The sequence below is a fragment of the Ammospiza caudacuta genome, chromosome 18 (assembly GCF_027887145.1).
Source record: "Ammospiza caudacuta isolate bAmmCau1 chromosome 18, bAmmCau1.pri, whole genome shotgun sequence".
In the NCBI taxonomy this organism is placed as follows: Eukaryota; Metazoa; Chordata; class Aves; order Passeriformes; family Passerellidae; genus Ammospiza; species Ammospiza caudacuta.
In genome coordinates, this window is record NC_080610.1 from 5,428,660 (window position 1) to 5,449,126 (window position 20,467).

Genomic DNA, 20,467 nt, shown 5'->3' on the forward strand with positions numbered 1-20,467 from the left:
CCCAAAGTGATGACTTCAGCCCTGTGGAATGAAGAGTGGGTTATTCTGGAGAAGCAGCTCAGCCTGGACCGGTGGCAGCAGGAGCTGGGATGCTGCATAGCTCAGTTCCCAGGGGCAGCTACCAAGGCTCTGGTGCTGGGTGTGTTGCTGTGCCCAAGCACAGGGCCAGGACAGGATCCTGAACCAGCTCAGGAAATGGGGTGGGTGAATGGTGGTTTGGCAGAGCTAATGGGCAGAGGATGAATTTAACTCAGAGTTGCAGCCCGTGTAACAAAAGATTCACGTTGCAAAGTATTGCTATAACAAAGGTGTAGTGGTTCCTCTCGGGGAAGGAGAGGATGTGTACTGGGACGTGTAAAACAGTCATGAGAGAAGGGGAAGAATGGTCAAATGAGGATGGCACTGACCTGAGCTGTCAGTACCTTGCTTTAGGCAGTGAGAGGGTACAGGGGTGACCCATGCTGGAAGGAACAGAGCCAGGGATGCCTGTGGGAAGTATTTGGCATCACAGTAGCATATGCCTGGAATCCAGTGATACACTCTTGGCATGAGAAGGGGTCACAGCACTGTGACCAGAGGTTTTGAGCACTGCTCTGTTCTGATTTGCCACAGATGCAAACAAGTGTCTTCTCCCAGAGATGCTTAGTACAGTCAGGCAAAGTTTCAGCTCTCTTCTTGACTCCAACTTCACAGGTATTTCATTTGTTCCTTGCTGAGCTGCTCCAGCCACCCAGGCTAGGTTGCCCAAGAGCAGAGGCAGAGTGCACAGACCTGCTCGAGAAGCAGCATGTGAATGAACTTGTGTGGCAGTGGAACTCGAATGGAGCTCGGCACGAGTCTGTCAGCCTGAATGAGTAAGAAACTGCGCGGTGCCTTGGGGACCAGCCTACCCCCTTCCCAGTGAGCCGCGGGCAGAGAAGAGCGGCCGGGCTGTGCATACCTGGTGCTGCGGGGCTCTACGGGGCTCCGCGGTGCCCGGCAGCAGCTCTGCCCCGGGTCCTGCAGCCTGGGCACTGCCGTGCGGGGCAGCGAGCGGCGAGGCTGGGAAGCCCCTGACCCCTGCAGGGTCCCCGCGGGCTGCCAGGGGACACGGAGGTACCAGGGCTCCGAGAAGGCGCCTCGACTCCCCGCTGCCCGGTCGGGATCCCGGGGTGAGCAGGGCAGTCCTGGTCCCGACCTGAAAGCGCCCTCGGCAGCGGCGAAACACCGGGAGGAACAGGGCCGGGATCTCCGGGTTCCGCCGCAGGGAGCCCGAGCGCACCGGGCCGGGCCTGGCTCCGTCGCCCTTTGTCCACCGCCCCGGGGCAGGTGCGGGCAGCGCGGCCGGGGACAAAGCGGCTGCGAGCTCCGGGGCTGCTCCTGCCGCCGCCGAGCCTGGAGCCGGGCGCTCTCTCCCAGCGCGGTGCGGGCGCGGCTCCCGGCACTCGGCCCCGGTGCCGCCGGCGGGTTTTATGCGCAGGGCGGCCGGCGGGCCGGCGGGGGTGGGAGGAGCCGGGCAGGTTGTGCCCGCCGGGCCCTCCTCCCTCGCTCCCTCCCCGCCCGGCGGAGAGGGGTCGGGGGAGGGGGCAGCATGGCCTGTCCGTCCGGCCCCTTTTCCAGCGCTCATCTGCCCCGGGAGTGCGGCGCCGCTCCTCGCAGGGAGAAGAGGTCCGAATGGAGACAGACGGCAGCCAGCCTGGCCTCGCCTCCCCGGACTCCCCGCACGACCCCTGGTACCTCCGCAGCGGCCGCCACCGGCCACCCCCACCGCCCCCCCCCCCCCCCGGTCCGGCCGCGGCCGCCCCCTCCCACGGCCCCGGCCGCCCGGCCCGGGCAGGCGCGGCGGCGGCGGAGGCAGCGGCGGCGGCGGTGCCGCTGCCAACATGGCCGATCCGCGCCCTCCCCTCCCCGCGCGGCCCCGCCGCCGCCGCTGCCGCCACCCCCGCGGGGTGCCGCGGCCCCCCGGCGCGGCCCCGCTCACGGCTCTCCCCTTCCTCCCGCAGCAAAATGTTCATCGGGGGACTGAGCTGGCAGACCACGCAAGGTGAGCGTCGCGGGGCCCCGCACCTGCCGCCGGGGCTGGGGGTGGCGGAGCTGGGGTTGAGCCCGGGGGGGGTGCGGCGAGGCCGGGACGGGACACCCACGGTGGGTGCTGTACTTGCAGAGGGCTTGCGGGAGTACTTCAGCCAGTTCGGCGAGGTGAAGGAGTGCCTGGTGATGCGGGACCCGCTGACAAAGAGATCCAGGTGAGAGGCCGGGCCCGCGCCTCCCTTTGCCCCCGCCGCGGCCCGACCGCCACTTTAACCAACTTTCTCTCTTCTCTCCGCATCCCCTCTTCTGCCCGGGCTGCGGGGCTCAGGGGCTTCGGCTTCGTCACGTTCATGGACCAGGCTGGCGTCGACAAGGTCCTGGCCCAATCCAGACATGAACTGGACTCCAAGACGGTGAGATGACTTCTCTCATCTCAGGGGTGCATTTACCGGCCGAACGGCTGTGCTCGGAGCAGCCGTCGATTGTAGTGTTTGATTTCCAGTTAGAGGTTGTAAACTATTGATTCCTGATACGGATCGATCGTTCCCTTCTCTGTCCCACTTGTCGGCGGGTAGCCTAGCTGCCGCCTGAGCACAGGGCTTACCGTGTGCCGATTCCTGGTGCGGGTCTGTGGATCCTGGTGATGGTTTTCTTCTCGCTCGTTGGTTGTGAGGCCCATCTCGAGGCCCATCCCGGCAGTGACTGTAGCTCTCTCGAAGCTGGGACACCTGAACACGTTTGGGATGAGGATTTGCCCGGGAAATAAGACGTGGCTGCGTTCCGAGAGAGGGAAGCCGCCCTTTCATCCTGTGTGCTGCTGAGCACTGATCCCTCCTCAGGGGTGCTGTTCCCCAGCACCCAGGCCCTGCTTCCCTGGCCATGGTGGCCTGTGCATCCCCCCTTCCCAGCAGAGCCCTCATTCTGTGCACCCCAGAGACTCTCTTGTGGTTTCTCCAGGTGAAGTTTTTGTAGTAGTCGTGGAGATTCAGGACTTTATTGTCTCCAAGTGTGGCCAGTGTCTGCCCGTGTGGGCTACCACCAGCTTCTTGGAGCGGCTGTGGCTCCAGCCCTCACTCTGCAAGTTTGGGTGATGAGGACCCCCAGGTGGGCCAGCAGAAAGATTTGGTGGCTCGCTGGATTAGTGGCGCTAGGTGGTGGGTCCTGCCTTATGAATCTGTGGTGCTCAGAAGATGTGCAGACTGTTTTGAGGGGTGGGGGTGAGATGTCTGAGTGGGAGGTCCCTTCTCTTTAGTTTCAGTGACTGGCCTTCCCCTGAATTCCTTTTCCTTATTGCTACCCTGGGGTGAAGGTGAGGGTGGGGATGGGGGAGTGGCGGGGTCTGCAAGGGGATGGCATGGTGAGAGGGCATGTTCTGGCTCCAGGCAAGGGCTGCTGAGGAGTACAACTGCAGAGTTTTATTTCTTGCACTGCGTGGCCCAGGCGTCCTAGTCTTTATCTTGGCAGAAGGAGAGGGCGGGAGAGCGAGACCCTCTTTCTTAGGGTTTACGGCACGAGTTGCAGCAAGATTTATGTCTGTTGCTGTTTAACTGCCTGGATCGCTCCCTTTGATGTGCACAGGTCCTTCCTCCCCACGGGAGCTCCTGGTTAAACCCACCCCAGCCTTCCTGGCTGAGGCTTGGTCCCCAGGACTCCTGGCCCTCGTCCTTCCAGGAGTGATGTGAATTTTGCTCTGGGGGGTGGGTTTACAGTAATGTCTTTTGAGGAGGGCCCAGGGTTTTCCTTTTCTCTTTTTTTTTTTTTCTCACTAGCCTGTGTAAACACAGTCTCTGATCAGCTAGTCCTGTCATGAGTCTGTGGGCTGGCATAGACCCCTCTTGCAAAGACAAGTGATGGATGTTGGTTGTAGCACTAATCCTGGAAGTGTTTCAGGGCTGGGAGCGAGCTGAAACCCACGCTGTCCATTCTCCTCCCCAAGCCGCCGCTGGCGGGCTGTGCGGCCCCGGGTGCAGCCCAGGCGGGCAGGGAGGGACGGTGGGCGCTGCAGGAGAACAGAAGGGCCTCGTGGCCATTGAAATTCCCTGCTGCATCTGCTCCGCTCACCCCGCCGGCACGCACAGAGAATGGGGACAGTTTCACCAGGGCCTTCTTTGTTAGGAACTTTGGTCCTCTTCCCCCTTCATTCTTATTTTTTGTTTGGTGCAGTTTTCAGATGGGTCAGATGTTTTGGGGTGTTTTGCCTTGTGAGAGGTTGATCTTACGGGAGCACATGGAACATCCATATGCCTTTTCCCTGCTTTTTTGCTGTGAGTCATGGGTTAAATGACACAAACTCATCTAAATCTTAATTTAGAGTTTTATGAAACTTTGCAGGAAAAGGCCTGGTGTCCTGTAAGGACAGCCTTCTCATGGGGCTTAGTGTCTCTTGGCAAACAACATTTGATAGACAGTGTCTGCTCAACTTGTTGCTTCATTGTCTTCTGATTCTTCCTACCCTAATGAAGGCAGTTGGCCCAATTCTTTGGTGCAGCCTTGTTCTTTTCAGACTCCTCTTTGTTTGTAAGCTAGATAGCAGACTACAGGGTTATTTTTGAAAATACTTGATATGAGAATTGGCTTTACAATCTCAAGGTAAAAGATTTGTGTGACTTTGTAAAGCTGCAGCTGGCCACTGCCTTGAGCTGCTTCTTTACGCGCTCTGGGAAGAGCACTTGGCAGTGCTGGGTCATCCCGTCGTTTCTTTGTTGCCGTTGTTGAGTTTTTGCTGGGTTTGTCTTTTGTGGTGGAGGGAGTGATCTGCAGCTCCCCTGCAGTGCAGACCAGCAGGGCAGAGGTAGTGACAGAGGTACAATGAAAGAACAAACCCAGACCTGATGTCTGGCAGGTCCTTCCCAGCCTTCCCTGTGCTTTGGGACACTGGTACCAGCTAGGCTAGCACAGCACTTACGAGATCTGAGCTATGAAATGGGGCTCTAGGTGGCCTGAAGAGCATTACTAAGGACCTGGCTGGCCTGTTGGTACACCTGCAACTTCAGTGGGATTCCTCATTACCAAAGTCTTGTGGGGTGAACTGGAAGCAGTTTGAGCTCAGGTGACTTCCATTCACTGCAGCCTGATCTAGGGTTTTGTTTTTTGGATACAATCCGAACAGTTCTGAATGCTCTTAGCAGATTTCTATCTGGGTTTGTAAAAAGGATCCATTACGTCAGTGGGTGACACTGAAACACAACTCCTCCAGGGCTATTTGTTTTAACACCAGAAATGAGGGAATAAGGTACCGGTGCCTTTGCTTTAATAAGGAAAGACTCCAGCAGCCAAGGAGCAGTCCAGTTTGAGTAACTTGAGTCCGGCACCGAACTCGCTCCCCTCTGCGTGTTCCCAGGGCTGCGCCTGCAATCAGTCACCCCAGCCTCCCTCTACCTGCAACAATAGCTGGTTGTGCAGAAGAATTTGTGAAATGACTGCCTGCTCTCTCCAGCCAGGAGGACACGTTATCTCTGCCCAGTTGATCACACTCAGGGTAATGAGAAAATGAGGCTGAGCTTAGCATTGCTGAGTATGAAAGCATCTTATTGGCAGGAGCTGAATGACACTGGCTGAGAAGTAAAAGACAGTAGATTATTGTTTTTGCTTATTATCTGCCATCAACCTCCTGGTCTCCTGCCGTCCCCTGTCCTCAGAATTCGCTGTGGGTGTCTGCACTAGCCAGGAAGCAGTGGGAAGGGGAGGGCCTGGATGGTTCCGATGCCCCAGGGAGGCACCGGAGGGTATGCTAATCTGCCTGCGCTTGGAGCTTGGGGAGAGAGGTTTATTTTTGAATTTATTTGTGCTCTTCAGTTTTGCCTGTGTTTACCTACGTGCTGAGTTTATTTATGTTGTAAGCTGTGAGTCAGGATGGAGGTGGGGAAGGCAGTCAGAGGAGCTGGTGGAAGGGCACAGGGGGGCCAAACTCCGGGGCTGTGAGACAAGTAAAAGGATGCGGGATGGGAGGGCAGCCGGGCTGGAAAGCTGAACAAAGCAATGAGAGGAGCTGGAGAAACACAGCTTCCTTTTGGGCTGTTGGAGCTGCTGGGCTGATGGGACAATGCTCCAGGCTGCCCTCCCAGCTGCAGCCTGTCCAAGTGTGGGGATGAGCCAAACCTGCCTTTACCACAGGTCTTTGTAAGCTGATTTGTAGGTCTGGATCATCCCCCGATGTGATGTAACTTTACAGGAGTTACTGTAAAAATAGGCTATAAAGAAAGAAGTGGTGGCTGAGGAGGAGAGAAGGCTTTGTGGGTGTTTGGCTTGCAGCTGCATTGGTGTTGTCCCAGCTTTGTGGTGGTGCTGCTGGTGGTGTGAGGCCGATGTGGGCAGGCGCTCATCCGTGCTGAGCCCGGCAGAACACGCGGCACCTGGATGGCGGCGCGGGCCCGGCTGCTCCGGCCAGCAGCAGGTTTATAGGGAAGCTGAACAGGCACAATGGAGGCTCAGCCCGCCGAGGGAGAGAGGGAGGGAGGCATCACGGCTTTGTGTGCAGCACGGCCTGGGGAGAGGGGCAGCGCGATCCCTGCGGCCGCAGCCTCCGCAGCCGCCTGGCCTGGGCTCCTCGGGTTAATTTGTGCCATCCTGTCTGCTCTTTTATTGCTTCTTTTTGTCTGCCCTTCAGTCTGTGTTTGAAGGGATGAAATGTTTGGGGGTTTAGGCACTGCTTCTTTTCTGTCTTGTTACTACCCAGATGAACTCTGTAGTTGTAGGAAGAGTGAAGGGTGAGAGCAAAAAAGGCAAAAGAAATCACTTTTAATATGAGGCTGGTGATGCAAGGCACCCAGGGGCTGGCCAAGCGGGAGGGTGCAGCCCAGCCTGTTAATCCCAGCATGTGATGGGCTCTCAGTGCATCTGCCCAGTGCTCAGCTGGAGATGGACTGCTGCATGCTGGGACTTGTAGTCTCCCTGGGTTACACCTCACCAAGAGGAAAAGATGTCTGCAGCCAGCTTCATTTTATGAACCTCAGGTAGATTCTTTGGGTTTTTAGCAAGGTGCCACATAGACAGAGACAACTGTACACATGGAGGAAACCGTGTGTCCGTAAATAGGCAGGAAAAATGTGTTCACCTGTTCTTCTCCACATCTCTTTCAGATTGACCCGAAGGTAGCGTTCCCTCGCCGAGCACAGCCCAAGGTAAGCACTGTGGGCAGCCCTTGTGCCACAAGGGGCACAATTTGTGGTGGTGAACCTTGTCCTTCTGTGCAAGGTGGCAATGCATGCAATGGAGCTGCTCGCTGGGGTTTGCTCAGGACTCACCTGGAGCACAGTGCTGGGAGTTTGTGTGGCACTGAAGGAACCAGGAGGCCCCTTGGTTGTACTTCAGGATGCACTAGATAGAGCTGGTGGATTAAATGCTGCCCAGGGTGACCTTAGTCCTTCTCAGGCTGCAGACAACGGTTGGAAGTTCCAGGCCCTTGGAGATATGGAACAGCTCCATGCTGTGATGTGACACAGGTGGCAGAGTGTTGTGTGTGTGCACCTGTGTATGATGAATAGGTGTGTGGCAGGGAAGGGGAGAAGGATTTCACTTTGTGAAATGCCCTTGTGTGCTTCGGCACTGGAAAAGGCAAAAGGAGTTTGGTGTTGGATCTTACCTACAAGAGGCTCTGGCATTGAAATGCACAGTGGCAGGATCTTTGTCTAGGTGTGCAGCTAGAAACTTTTAGCTGAGGAGCCAGCAGCATGCTGGAGACTGCCTTTAGACTTTGCGTTTCCTTTAACTTGGCTCTTGGATGTGAATTTTAAAGTTTAGAGTCTGTATTCCAAGTGCTGTTAGGGGTGAAAGAGCTGGGTAGAAGCTGTGTTGAGAAGCAGAGAGGAAAGAGGAGACTGGTGCTGGGAGGGAAGTAAGGGGTTCAGGCACTGAGAACAATTGGTGAGCAGGTATCCCAAGTAACTGGAGCCAGGAAGCACATGGTAGGAATTGGGTTAATTCCATTAAGCAGTTTGGTGACAGAAGGTGCTTTAGTGTTAGAACGGGCTGCTCTCCAAGGCAGGGAATTGCTGTGGATTAGCCCTATGCTCCTTGGGGTAATTAGGACCATGTGTTCCTCTGAGAGCAGGGGTGTAGCCAAGCAGCTAAGGGGAGGATGCAGCTGGAGAACTGGTTCAAAGGATGTCGGTGTGCCTCAGCCTGGCAGCCATGGCCCCTCTCAGGGTAGTTAGTTTTCTTCCTTGTCCCGGCTGTATCAGTGACAAGTGGCACAGGGATCTTGGCTTTACCTTCTTGCAGAGGCAAAAGAGATTTAACTGGGTGTTGACTGGGCTCTATTGAAGTGCCTGGAGAATGGGAGTGAACTGAGGGTTATTCCATTTCAGACTGGAAGGCTGTGCAATTTGTGGGGTGGGAGGGCAAAGCCTGGGGAACCTGCATGTGATGGCTTCCTGCCACCCTGGGAGCAGAGCAGGCGCCTCTGGGGCTGCCTGGAGAAGGCTGGCTGTGCAAAGTGGCAGGGCTGGGGAGGGGACAGTTGTGCCCCACACATTAGGGGTGGTATCACAGTGCCAAGGGAGTGGTGACAGGTTGGTGAGGGAAGAGGATGGTAATTGTCTGACGAGGAGGTGGTGGCTGGGTGCTGACACATGTGGTGGGCTCTGTGAAGACAAGAGCAAGAATTTGGTGTGGGACAGATCTGCCAGCTGTGTTTGGCCAGAGGGCTTCAAGAGTTGGAAGCCCTGCAGCAAAGGGAAAAGCACTTCCCAGCAGCAGAGGGGAGTTAGTGGCCTTTGAGTCTCGTTCTCTGCTCGCTCTGGGTTTATTTGGTGAATTCCTGTCCTTCCCTTTTCCAGATGGTGACCCGAACGAAGAAGATATTTGTGGGTGGTCTGTCTGTGAACACTACTGTGGAGGATGTGAAACAATATTTTGAGCAGTTTGGGAAGGTAAGTCTCTTGAGTGATGTTGGATCAAAGCTGTTGCTTCTGGGGCAAAAGGAGTTTTCTGAACTTTTGTGGGGGCGGGATTAGAAGCTTGAGTCTTTTGCAAGGGTTAAGTAGATTAAAGGTCAGTTACAGATGCTGGCTGGCTGTAATGTCCTTGTAGGGGCTACAGCCAGTGACTCCTGCCCTGTGGTGATTTGAAACAGAGTTTATCCTTGTTCCCAGAGTTGCTAGGACCTCAGCTATGGGAAATTTTTCCCTATCCAGAAGCCTCTTTTGGCTCACAGATTTGCAGTTTGTTCAAATGCTGTAGACACTCCTAACAGAGTGGCTGCTTTATCAAACCTCTGATTTTGGCCTGTTTCTAACTCAAAACATTGTGATTTATTTTTCAATAATCCTTTATTAAAAATAAGTCTTTTGGTCCTGAAACTTCTGCTGAGTCTTGGGCAAGTGGTGGTGTAAGTTTGGTATAGTTGAAGACAGTTTTGCACCAAGGCTGTCCCTTGTGTTGGTCTGGCTCTTCTGTGTATGGTGGTGGCTCAGGGAAGGGTGGGCTACTGTGGCTGGAAGTCACTTGTGCCATGGTCCATGACAGCCTGGTGTGTGAATTGTGAGATCCATGACAGCCAGGTGTGTGAATTGTGAGACTGGACCAAATCTGAGCATTGAAGGGAGCTCAGCTGTGACCTTTCAGCTGAGGAGGTTGTCAGCATCTCCAGGAGTGCTATCAGCAGGATTAGACTGAAGGATCCCAAGATTTTTAATGGGATTAGGAACTGAAGGGGATCATCGTACCCAAGGAGTGTGGTCACCTCTGTGGGCAGGACATTGTCACTGTTTCACTGCTATTCAGTGGAGTTGTGCGTGGGTTTGCTCTTTGGGGCAGGAAATGTTGGATTCTGCAGCTCTTGGAACCTTCCTGCCCAGTCAGGAGGGAAGAGCATGGTTTGGTGGGTGGTGACCCAGCCAGAACGTTGCTGATGGAATCGTGGTCATGGAGGGAGGTACCATGGAAGCTGCAGTGTGGGGTGAAGGGTTGGTATTTTCTTTTGAAATTTCCTGCAAAAGGGTGATGTCATGTTAAGGCACGCTAATTAGTGAAAAGAAAGGGAGTTTTGTAACCAGATTTGCCATATTGCTGAAACTTTTGGGCAGAAAGTTTGAGACAAGGATCTGCTCAGAACCTTTGTTCAGCTTCTGAAGCCAAATTTACATGTGTGCAAAGTGGGACTCTGTTCACTTCTAAGAGAAAGTGGTCAGATATCCTTGTGTTTGCCAGTTGGTAGCTCTGTGTAGTTTCATTTTCTATAAGAAATAGGCAAACTCTGTTGTGTCCCCAAGAGCTGTTACATGGTATCCTCAAGGGTGCCACCACTAAAGGTGGTGATGTTCATGTGTCTGTGCAGTCTTAAGGCTGTTTGACTTGCAAGTTCTCCTGTGCTGATGGATGTGTTTGATAGGAAAACAAATTGTCTTTGGCATAATCCCCTTTTAACCTTGACTGTATCCCTGCTAATTCAAAGCAGCATGTCACAGGGCACTCAGTCTACAGGCAGTTACAGTTGCTCTAGTCTGAGCAGTCCTTTCCAGCTCTTTTGGGGTGCTGTTATGTTTCTCTTGTTTAATGGTTGTGTGCTGAGAGGTGTTCTGATGTCAGGCAAGGAGTGGTTGTGTGAGACTGTTTTCTGGAGTGGGCAGGAGGGAGAGTTCTGCTCAGCAATTCATTTCTGAAGAACCAGTGTCCTGGGCAACATCCAGAGCTTCAAGTCTGTGTGGGGCTGGAGCAGTTGTCCCCTTGGCTCTGGGGAGGTTCCATGGGGAGATGTTAGGGTTGGTCAGATTGACTTGCTGTTTTCAGGGCAATTTTCTGACTCATCTGTGCACTTCAGATGAGAGACTCTTCAGAGCTCTTGTGTAAAGCATCGTTCCTGGCCTGTAACCATCTTCCAGACTAAGCCTCAAATAATTCACCCATGGCCAAGAGAATTGTTTCCTGAGAGATTCTCTACAGTAGAGAGCTTGGATGGGCAGGATTGATGGGAAAGTGCATTTCAGAGGAAAGCCTTGTGGCCTTCACCTCTGGAGTTCTGGGCTCTGAATGTGCTGTTGTGTGGTTTGTAGGGCTAAGCCCGTTGCCTTCAGTTTCAGCTATTACTCATGGAAAACATGATTTTGATGCACAGTCTCTTTTGGTGGCTCTTTATGATGTGCTGTGTAATTTCAGAGGTCTCCTAGAATCCTGTCTTTATGGGTGTCCCAGACACCATGAGTGGTCTTCATCTCTTTGATTTATGGCATCTTTAAGTGGGAGGTGCTGAAGCTCCTGGTATCCTCATCTCAGAAAATGTTTTTTCATTGAGACTTTCCAAGTCATTTAGGCCCAGTATTGCTTCTGGAATTGTATCAGGACTGTGTGGAAAGGAACTGTTAAGGATGCTCTTTGAAAGCATTTCTTTAGAGGACTTAGCTTGTTAGTAAAGAGCTTTGTAACTGTTCCCTTCTCTTTGAAGTGGCCCCACAGTTACCTAGGACACGGCAGGACAAAAATTGCTCCTCTTTCCTCTGCCTGTCCAGGGAATGCACGGGAACACTTAGGATCTAGAGAGGAGCAAGCTGAGAGCACCAGCTCATCCTGTCTTGATTGCTCAAGGTGCCAGGTTCCCAGGGGGGATTTTTAGTCAATTGTTGAGAATCCAGTGGCAAGTTCAGTTTGGATGCTGGCTTTAGGGGGAGATCATGCTCTGCTTCTGAGGACAGGGGAGTCCAGGCTGCTGGATGGCTTTTGCATGAAGGTTTGTGTGTCACCCTCAGGCCACAAGCCTGAGTGTGTCTCAGATTTGCCACCTTTTAAGGTCTTTAAATTAGAATAGATGCTTTTGAAAAATGCATTTTAGCCCAGACAGAAAGCATGTACATGCTGAAGGAATTACAAGAGGAAGTGCTATGGCCTGCAGAACAGATGAGGTCAAATTAGATTATCATAATGTTCTCTCTAGTTCAAATTCGTGAACTGCAGCTCACAAGCCCATCCAAGGTGGTTGGTGTCAGTGCATCTCAGGTCAGAACCAGCACACCTCCTACGTCCATTAGCAGGAAAAAAATGGAACTTTAGTTGGGCTGCAAAGGAAATGGTTTTCTATTTCATTAGACAAAAGTCCCAGATGTGATTTTTCCATTTTGGCATTTTTGCTTATTCTCTTTGTTTTGTTTCCTTGCTGTGTCCAAAACCTTCTCTCACCTTTGTAAAATGGAAGTGGCAAAAAAAAGGTGAAAATGTGTGAAAAGGAAATCCGTGAGTATTACTTAGTGATAAAGCAAGAGAGAGAGAGACTGGCAGCCCAGTTCTTCATATCAAAATTCTTGGTTTTAACAGGCACAAAAGGTGAAGCTTCAAAGAGGGTCCCAAATACAGTGTGTCTGCTTCAAAGAGGAATCACTTTGGGGTTTTTTCCCTTGCAAAACACTGACTAAAATACATGGGCTGCTGTTTTTCTGAGAAAGAAAATACAAAGGTTTTGGTTTGTTTTTTTTTTTTTTTTAGTACAGAGAGAGAGAGACTGAAAAGTGATCTCAAGCTGGCTGTAGTTTGTCAGGTGCAGCTGTGAGGCTTTGAGCAAAGCTGGATCTCAAGGAAACACCTCTCTGGTTCCAAAACTTGAATCTCTCTGAGCTCCAAGCTCAGGCCATGCATGTGCTTTCTAAAGGAGATTATTTTTTCAACTGTAGGACAGAAGTCCTGGAAAGACTTTCATTCACAGTATGTGTAGCCAAGTACTTTGGCTTAAGTTGGATGGTGTTGAAGATCTTTAGACAGCAAAAGGAATTATTTCAACAGCTGCTCTAGATTGAGGCTGCCACCCTCACTGAAACCTGCAAGAGAGAGAGGAGGAAGGTGTCTTGCAGCTACCACCTCAGGCACAGCTAGTCTTGTGTCTAGTTCAACATGTATGAGAATGCCAGAGGAGCTCAAGTTGCAGCTTCCTCCTTTGCTACTTCAACCTGTGGGAACATGTTGTTCTGTATTGTTTTTGGGGAGGAAAAGGAGTTGTCCATCAGAGTAATTTCTTTGGACTGTTGGGTATCTGATCTTGTAAGCAAGGTTATTTGTTTCAAATCAAAACTGAAAAAAACTCAGATCATCTTTCTAATGCAAGAGTTGGTCTGATGAAGTTTTGTGGTAGAGAAGGTCATATAAATTGCAAGATAGGAGGAGGCTTAGAACAAATAAAGTCATTTTATCGTGGTGCATATCTAAACTGTGAAATCTTTGCCGCAGGATGTTGTTACTAAAATTTATATAGGCTCCAAAATGATTGGGCAAATTCATGGAAGGTCTTTTAACAGACCCAGACACCTCTTTGAATTCAGGAAATCTCCAAATCACAAATAGCTTGGATGGGGATGTAGTGTTCTGGGCTCTGTGGTAATATCCTTGCCTTATCTTTATGTTCTTCCAAAGTTGTCTGTTGGTTGGTATCTTGGGAGGTTTTGGGCAAGGCAGAGCTCTGCTCTAACTTGATGCAGCTGGTCTTTTGTTTGTCATCAGGAGAGAAGCTGATCTTAACAGAAACTGGAAGTGCAGAGGTCCTGGAAGAAACGGGGGCCTGCACCTGAATCAGGTTTTTGAACTCATGGTTTTGTTGTGTGCTTTTACATTTGGTGAAGCAGCAGTGCAGGAAATACATTCCCAGTGACGTCTTTGCATGACTCACTAATCAGTTGCAGCACCAAGGGTGCTTGGAAAGTGCTTAAACCCAGTCTGCATCTCTCACTGGGCCTGAGGTAATTGTGTGTGGATGAGTTGGCCATGAAAGCTCAGCCTCTCTCCTGCCCAGAGAAAGAGAGAGATCTCCTCTCTAAAAATACCCTGGAAGCAAACGAGAAAAAAGATCTGGGGTCTGAGAGGGTTCTGACCTTTAGGCTGCCATCTAATACTCCATCCAAATTCTGCACCTGAGAGGTCCTGAGGTCTCACTGGGGTGATGGCTGTTACTGTTGCCATGAGGGAAAATCACAGTGTCTGAGGTGCTGGATCAGGTGAGGGTCTGTAGGTCTGTCACAAATGCCTGTTCATGTACTCCTGCCACAAGAATGGGGTGGTTGACTTAGGTGTGTGAAATGAGTTTTCTCTGCTAATGGGAAAACCTTCAGATACTGATGGCAAATGCCTTTAAGGAAGAATTGTTTCTGTGCTTACAGTGGCCATGATTTTCCTCACTTTGGATTGGGAGAATGTTAATTAATTAATCCTTAATCTGCCGCTCTCTGGAAATTTCAGGGATCAAAGCTACTTGTCAACCTGCTGTGGATTTCCAAACTGGATTTTGGATTTTCTTCCACAGATCAGAGGGCAATTTATGTAAATTCTCACACATAACATGGTTGCCATGAACAGATGGGGAGGGGAGGAGAAGGGGAATCTGATCACCTCTCTTGTGGCAGTAGGCTGTTTGGCCTGTGGTGACAATGCCTCTGGAACAAAGGGTTCTCTGTGCTCCGCATCTGGTAGGCACACAGCCAAAACCACTCCAGCAGTAATGGTCATTCAGGTCTTCTGGGGTTCACCTGATATTTGCCAGGTGCCTGTGAGAGCGGGCAAGGACACCTGGACAGGCTGTTCTGCTCTCTGTGGCATGGAGCAGGCTCTGTCCCCTTGGCCAAGTCTCATTCCCAGAGTTCTGCAGAGCAGGGTAAGAAGGGTCTGAAAAGCACAGCACACCTGCTCCCTGGAGCCAGCCTCTCTGTCCATGCATCCTCCTCCTGGAATTGGCCTGTCCTGTTTGTGCAGCTGGGAGAACCTCACAGGGCTGCTAATGCTGTCTGTCTCTTGACAGGATGGCCAAGTGGTTTCTAGATGGTTTGGTTTCTATTTTCCATATGGAAGCTGTCTCAACAGTTACTATTTTTCTGCTTAACTTTACTACAAATATATTTCTGTGATTCCTTCTTGGACCAGCTCAGACATTTTTATTTGCACTTCAGGTGGAATCTCCATCTCCACAAACCCTTTGCTTTCAAAACTACCAACTTTCAAAATCTACCTTTGTGAAAGTGCATCCAACATTTCCTATCAAAATGGTATTGAAAATTATTATTTTATTAATACTGCATGAGGATGTCATTGGCTTCCCCATAGCAGATAACTAAAAATGAAACAGGAAAATTGAAAGATATTAGAGTGGAATTAAACCTCGGAAAACCCCCAGATATTTTGGCCAAAGCTGGATGGATTATTTGTAATTATGGCACCTTTAAATGAGAGATGCTGAAGCTTCAGTCATGGTATCTTCATCTCAGAAAATGTTTTTTTCAGGAGACTTTTTCCTATTATTTGGGTCTAGTACTACTTCTGGAATTGCATTGGGACTGTGTGAAAAGGAACTGTTGAGGATGCCCTTTTCAAATATTGCTTTAGGGGACTTACCCTCTGAGGAAAGGGCTTTCTCTGAGTGAACTCTGTTCACTCTTCTTCCAAGTGCCCTCACATTTTTTTTTAGCACCTGGCAGGACAAAAATTGCTCCTCATTTCTCCTGCTTGTCCAGAGAAGGCACAGGAACACTTAGGATCTAGAGAGAAGACAGCAGATTCCTTAAGCTCAAGGTACCAGGTTCCCAGGGGGGATTTTTAGTCAATTGTTGAGAATCCAGTGGCAAGTTCAGTTTGGATGTTGGCTTTAGGGGGAGATCATGCTCTGCTTCTGAGGACAGGGGAGTCCAGGCTGCTGGATGGCTTTTGCATGAAGGTTTGTATGTCACCCTCAGGCCACAAGCCTGAGTGTGTCGCAGATTTGCCACCACTTTAAATTAGGATAGATGCTTTTGAAAAATACATTTTAGCCCAGACAGGAAGCATGCAAAAAAAATCACTTCTCTTTTTTTCCCCTTCTTATTTAGGGAAGGCATAGGAACACTTAGGACCTAGAAAGCAGGGAGCACCAAGTCATCCTGTCTGATCCCTCTAGCTCAAGGCACCAGGTTCCTGGGGGCAATCATTTACAAGAGCATGTAGTGCCAGGACAAGGGGGAATGGCTTCAAACTGAAAGAGAGAGAGAGAGAGAGCAGGTTTAGGTTGGTTCTTAGGATGAAGTTTTTCCCTGTGAGGCTGGCGAGGCCCCGGCCCAGGCTGCCCACAGAACCTGTGCCGCCCCATCTGAGGCAGGTTCACGGCCCGGTTGGAGGGGCTGCAGCAGCCTGTGGAAGGTGTCCGTGCCCAGAGCCGCGGGGCTGGAACGAGGGCATGAATCCCTCGGGAACGCCGGTTCGCCTGTGCTGGGGTGCCGGAGGCCCCCGGTGGGTGCCCTCCCGAAGGCCATGGCAGGCCGCGGGCCCGGAGCGCTGCGGGGCGGCTTTGTGAGCCGCTAATCCGGGCCCCAGCTGCCATGGCGGCCGCGTTGCCATCGCGACGGCCCCGCCGGCGGCCGCCTTTGTTGGGGCCCGGCGCGGCCCAGCCGGGAAAGGCCCAGCGCGGAGGGAAGAGCGGGGGTGGGGGATTGCGGTGCTTCAGCACCACAATAGCTGCCCAGTGACGGCCCGTGGTGGGGTAGAGTCGGTGCAGGCAGAGCTTTGGTGGGCGCTGGATGTGGTGCCTCAGAGGGAGGGTCTGCCCAAGTTATCCATGGCAGGAGACAGATGGATGTATCCCCTGTTGCCAGGGTTAGGGGGGATCTGGGCCCTGCTTTACCTCACAGGTGTGTGCTGAGACCACCCAACTCAACCCACAGGCTGCCTTGAAAGGAGACATAAAGATGGTCATGTGTAGGTTTTAAAGGCAATAAAATATATCAGTTACAGCCATACAGAGTTGAAGCTCTGGAGTTGTGTGCATACACACACAGACACACATAAATACACACACACACACACACACACTTATGTACTGTATAAGATGTAGTTTTTAGCAGGAAACAGCTTTCAAATAGAGCACGTGTGTTACAACAAATATGTCTTTGCAAGACAAGTACATTTTGGAGTGCTGGGTACACGTCAAAGCAGAGCCATTGGAAAAAGCGCAGAAGGAGGAAGGCTGCAGCTCTGCTCACAGCATACAGCATGGTTTGGGATGAAGTGGTTGCATATCTTTCTCTGAGTGCTTGAGCACTGTGGCAGTGCCCAGCCATTGCCTGGGATATTGCTGTGCCAGGAGTTTGTGTGGAAGTGCAGTGAGCTCTGCCACTTGCAGTTGCTCCTGCTTCCCAGGCTCTGCAGAGAGGAGGGCTGGTCAGACAGAGTAAATCAGCAGTGGGCCTGTGCTCATTGACACTAGTTTGTTTTTTTTTTTCTCATGCCCATCTCTCATTGTGATGGGTTTGTGGTCTCCAGCTACCTGAGCTAGGAGTGGCACTGCCTCAGAGTGCCTTTGACACAGCTTTCCCAGTGTTTACTGTGGAGGACAGCAGCTATTTCTCCAGCCTTTTGTGAACTGCATGGGGGAATGGATCTAGATTTTAAAACGAGGAAAACCAGACAATAAAACCTGTTGAACTTTTTTAAAGCCATGTCTGGCTTCCCTCCAGCACATGACAGTTGTGCTATGCCATGAAGAGAAATGGTGCAGATGTGGGAGCAAGTGGCAATGGGGAATGACAGCGTGAGGAGCTGCTCTCAGTGCCCATCTCCCTAACTGTGTGTCCTGGGAAGCTGCTGAGGAGTTGCTTCAGGTCTGTGTCAAGGCTTATGTCCCCTGTGGCTCCAGGCTGGATGCTTGGCATGTTTCTCAGGTGTTTGTTTACTTGGCTGAGGAGGCTGAGCCAGGATGGTAAGTGTGTGAGATGAGCAGGAGCCAGGTTGTCTGTTGTCACCTGGAGTGGATGTGTTAGACAATGCCAAGGGCATCAAATATGATCCCTGTCTGCTTATGATGGTACTAGAATTGTCAGTAAGGGCTCCTTCCATCCACCTGGCCCTGAGGTGGAGCTGGGTGTCCTGGGGGCCTGCGAGTAGGAGCCTCTCCCTTCCTCACTGGGGTTGTGGGGTCTCCATGGGCAAAGCCCGTGGCTGCCTGTGCCAGCGCTCTGCCAGGTCCAGTGACTGTTCAGGAGCAGCCAGCAATGCAGATTCTTCCTGGGGCAAGGCAAGGGGGAAATCCTGTAGAGCTGGGGGGCGTGCAGGGCTCGCTGCTCAGGGAGGGGCTGTCTCACATGGAGAAGGAGGAGGGCCAGGGCAGCTGCTGGCCGGAGACTGCTGCCACCTCCCCTGAGCACTTGCACGTCCAGTTTCATAATCGGATTAAGGCAGTGGTATTAGAGGAGGGATGGGTCAGTGGGACAGGTTTACACTGGAGCTTACACGGAGGGGATTGAAGTGTATTTTTTAACCCTGCTCGGGCTGACCTGCGGAGTGGATGCTTTGCTCCACAAGGCAACACCCGCGGGAAGATGGGGGGAAAAGTGGCACCAGGCGGTGATGTGCCGCGGAGGAGAGCAGCCCCAGGCCGGCTGGGGGATGGGATCCGGCCGCCCCTCCCCCCGGGAAGGCAGCCCTGCTCAGGCCTTGCAGTAAATTTGCTCTAATTACAGCCTCCAGCAGTGGGAAACCTCACTTAGAGGAAAGGCTCCTCATGGGGTGGGGGTGGGGGCGCCTCCCAGCTTTCCCAGGCAGGCTCTGTTGTCTGAGGCCTCCGCTTCCCCCACCGCTGGGAGGCCCCTTATTCCTCTCCCCTCTCCAGCTTTGCTTCTCTGCCCCCCTTTGATTCTCCTCTCCTTTGAGGCTGGGATTTGGGAACAATGCCCTCCCTGCTCCTTGGCTCCCGGCTGGAGCTGCAGGCAAACAATCGGGGTCGCTTGCTGCCACGGGCTGGGCCGAAAGGGCTCAGCCCAGCAGCACCTGCCCTGGGCTGGTGGGGGGACCAGGACCATGCTGGTTGTGGCTTGAGGAAGTGCCTGGTGTGATAGCTTATGTGTACTGCATATGTGTGCACACCCTGTTTCCTTCTCGGGGACAGGATGTCTCATCTTGATCCCCTCAGGTTTGGGAAAGCCAGGGAAGCTCTGAACAATTGTGTTGGAGGATGCTTGTTGCAGCAGTAATAATCTGACTGCAGCCATTCTCTTTGCAGGTGGATGATGCGATGCTGATGTTTGACAAGACAACCAACCGACACCGAGGTGAGAGCTGTCTCCTGGCCCTAGGAGGGGTTACTGCACAGGATTTGCCTCCTGCCTTGCCTAGGGAGGGGTCGGTATCTAGCAGCAGGGGATGCAGGTCGCAGCTGCTCTCTATCTTGCCTCCAGTCACCCCATTCTTTTGCATCTGCATCTTTTACCAGCGGCCCTCACAGCACAGAGAGCTTTTGTCCAGTGCGTTTCCTGTGCTGTAAACTCGTCGAGTTGCAGATACGTGAGAGGAGACGGCCCCCTCCTCTGCATGCTCACCTCCGTGGCTCCAGCCTGCAGTGTGTGTCTTACCTTGTCCCGAGTAATCTGAGCTCTGGGAAAGCTGACACGAGAGCCTGAAGAGTGCCTGCTTCTCGCCCCTTCCTCGGCCTGGAGCCCACTTGTGCTCCCAGGTCACCTTTTCTTACCAGAGTCCTGCTGATGGAGTCTGGTTACAGGATGGAGCAAGGCTGTGCTATTTGTGCTATACAGACCCAGCCCATCCATGGGTGTCCCTGCCTTCCTGGTCAGTCCTCAGGCCGACTACCTGGTGGTGTGGCAGGGCTTGACACTTGCATCCAGCTTGGAGATTTAATGGCAACAACTTGACCTGCAAACTTAGCTTCAGCCTCTTCCCAGCCAGGGTCAGTAACAGCCCTATGCTGACTGCTTTCCTGTGTGTTGTTTGAAGCACTTCCAAGCAGTCCTGCCCCCAGAGCAGCGAAGGAACTCTCCCTTCTGCTCTTGCTACTCTCTGTGCCCTTCAGATTTTTACTTTTTTCTAAAGCCATTCAATCTACTTTGACTGCCAGGCCTCGGCAGTCCTAGGATGTTGTTCCAGCTTCATCTTGAAAGGGAAGAAGCATTAACCCCTGTTCCTCCATGGGTGCCTGCCAGTCACTGGTCCAATTAGAGCCGTTGGACATTTTGGGAGGCAGCAGGGAGAGCTGCTAGGCACTGTGTCAACAGTCAGGGGCTCAGCCCAGGGCATAGCAGGCCTGGTGGGGGACTGATGGGGCTCAGGACTGCTTTTGACATTTTTCTGCTGAATTCCTGTGCTCCTCTGCTAATGGGTGTTGAGGTGAGTGGTGTGAATCTACCTGGGCACAGACAGATGGAGGAGTTTATAGCGAGGTGTTTCTGGCAGTGTGGAGAAAAGGTGAGGTTTGGGCAGTGGATTCCCATCTGCTTTTGAATGTTATTTTACAACACCAGCTCTGGAATTGGCCAGCTCTGGAAAGCGGAAAGTTCTGCTTAATCCCAGCTTGCTTGCACAGCGAGCTCTAAGACATCCTCCCACCTGCCTCAGTTCTCCGGAAACAGTTGCAGTCAGCTTAGAGGAGTTCAGTCTGCCCACCCGAGCTGGGCTTTGCCAGAGCTGTCAGCAAAGGGGTTGGTGAGAGAAAGGAGGTGCGAGCGTGGGCCAGGGGCCAGGAACACGCTGTCCTGTCTTACCCCAGATACAAACCTTACTTTGGTGAAACTTTGCAAATCTC

At 52.3% G+C, this 20,467-nt stretch overlaps 1 protein-coding gene across 2 annotated transcripts in view; it reads left to right on the plus strand.

Annotated features, from left to right (window-relative positions):
- The first annotated feature begins 1,546 nt into the window (after window positions 1-1,546).
- MSI1 (musashi RNA binding protein 1) overlaps window positions 1,547-20,467 on the plus strand; it is a 28,946-nt gene continuing 10,025 nt past the window's right edge. For both annotated transcript variants that reach the window (XM_058816642.1, XM_058816643.1), the window contains exons 1-7: window positions 1,547-1,712; window positions 1,983-2,023; window positions 2,144-2,225; window positions 2,339-2,423; window positions 7,089-7,130; window positions 8,787-8,879; window positions 18,935-18,983. In XM_058816642.1, the coding sequence (XP_058672625.1) occupies window positions 1,654-1,712; window positions 1,983-2,023; window positions 2,144-2,225; window positions 2,339-2,423; window positions 7,089-7,130; window positions 8,787-8,879; window positions 18,935-18,983 (451 nt within the window). In that variant the 5' untranslated portion in view covers window positions 1,547-1,653. The remainder of the gene's footprint in view (window positions 1,713-1,982; window positions 2,024-2,143; window positions 2,226-2,338; window positions 2,424-7,088; window positions 7,131-8,786; window positions 8,880-18,934; window positions 18,984-20,467) is intronic.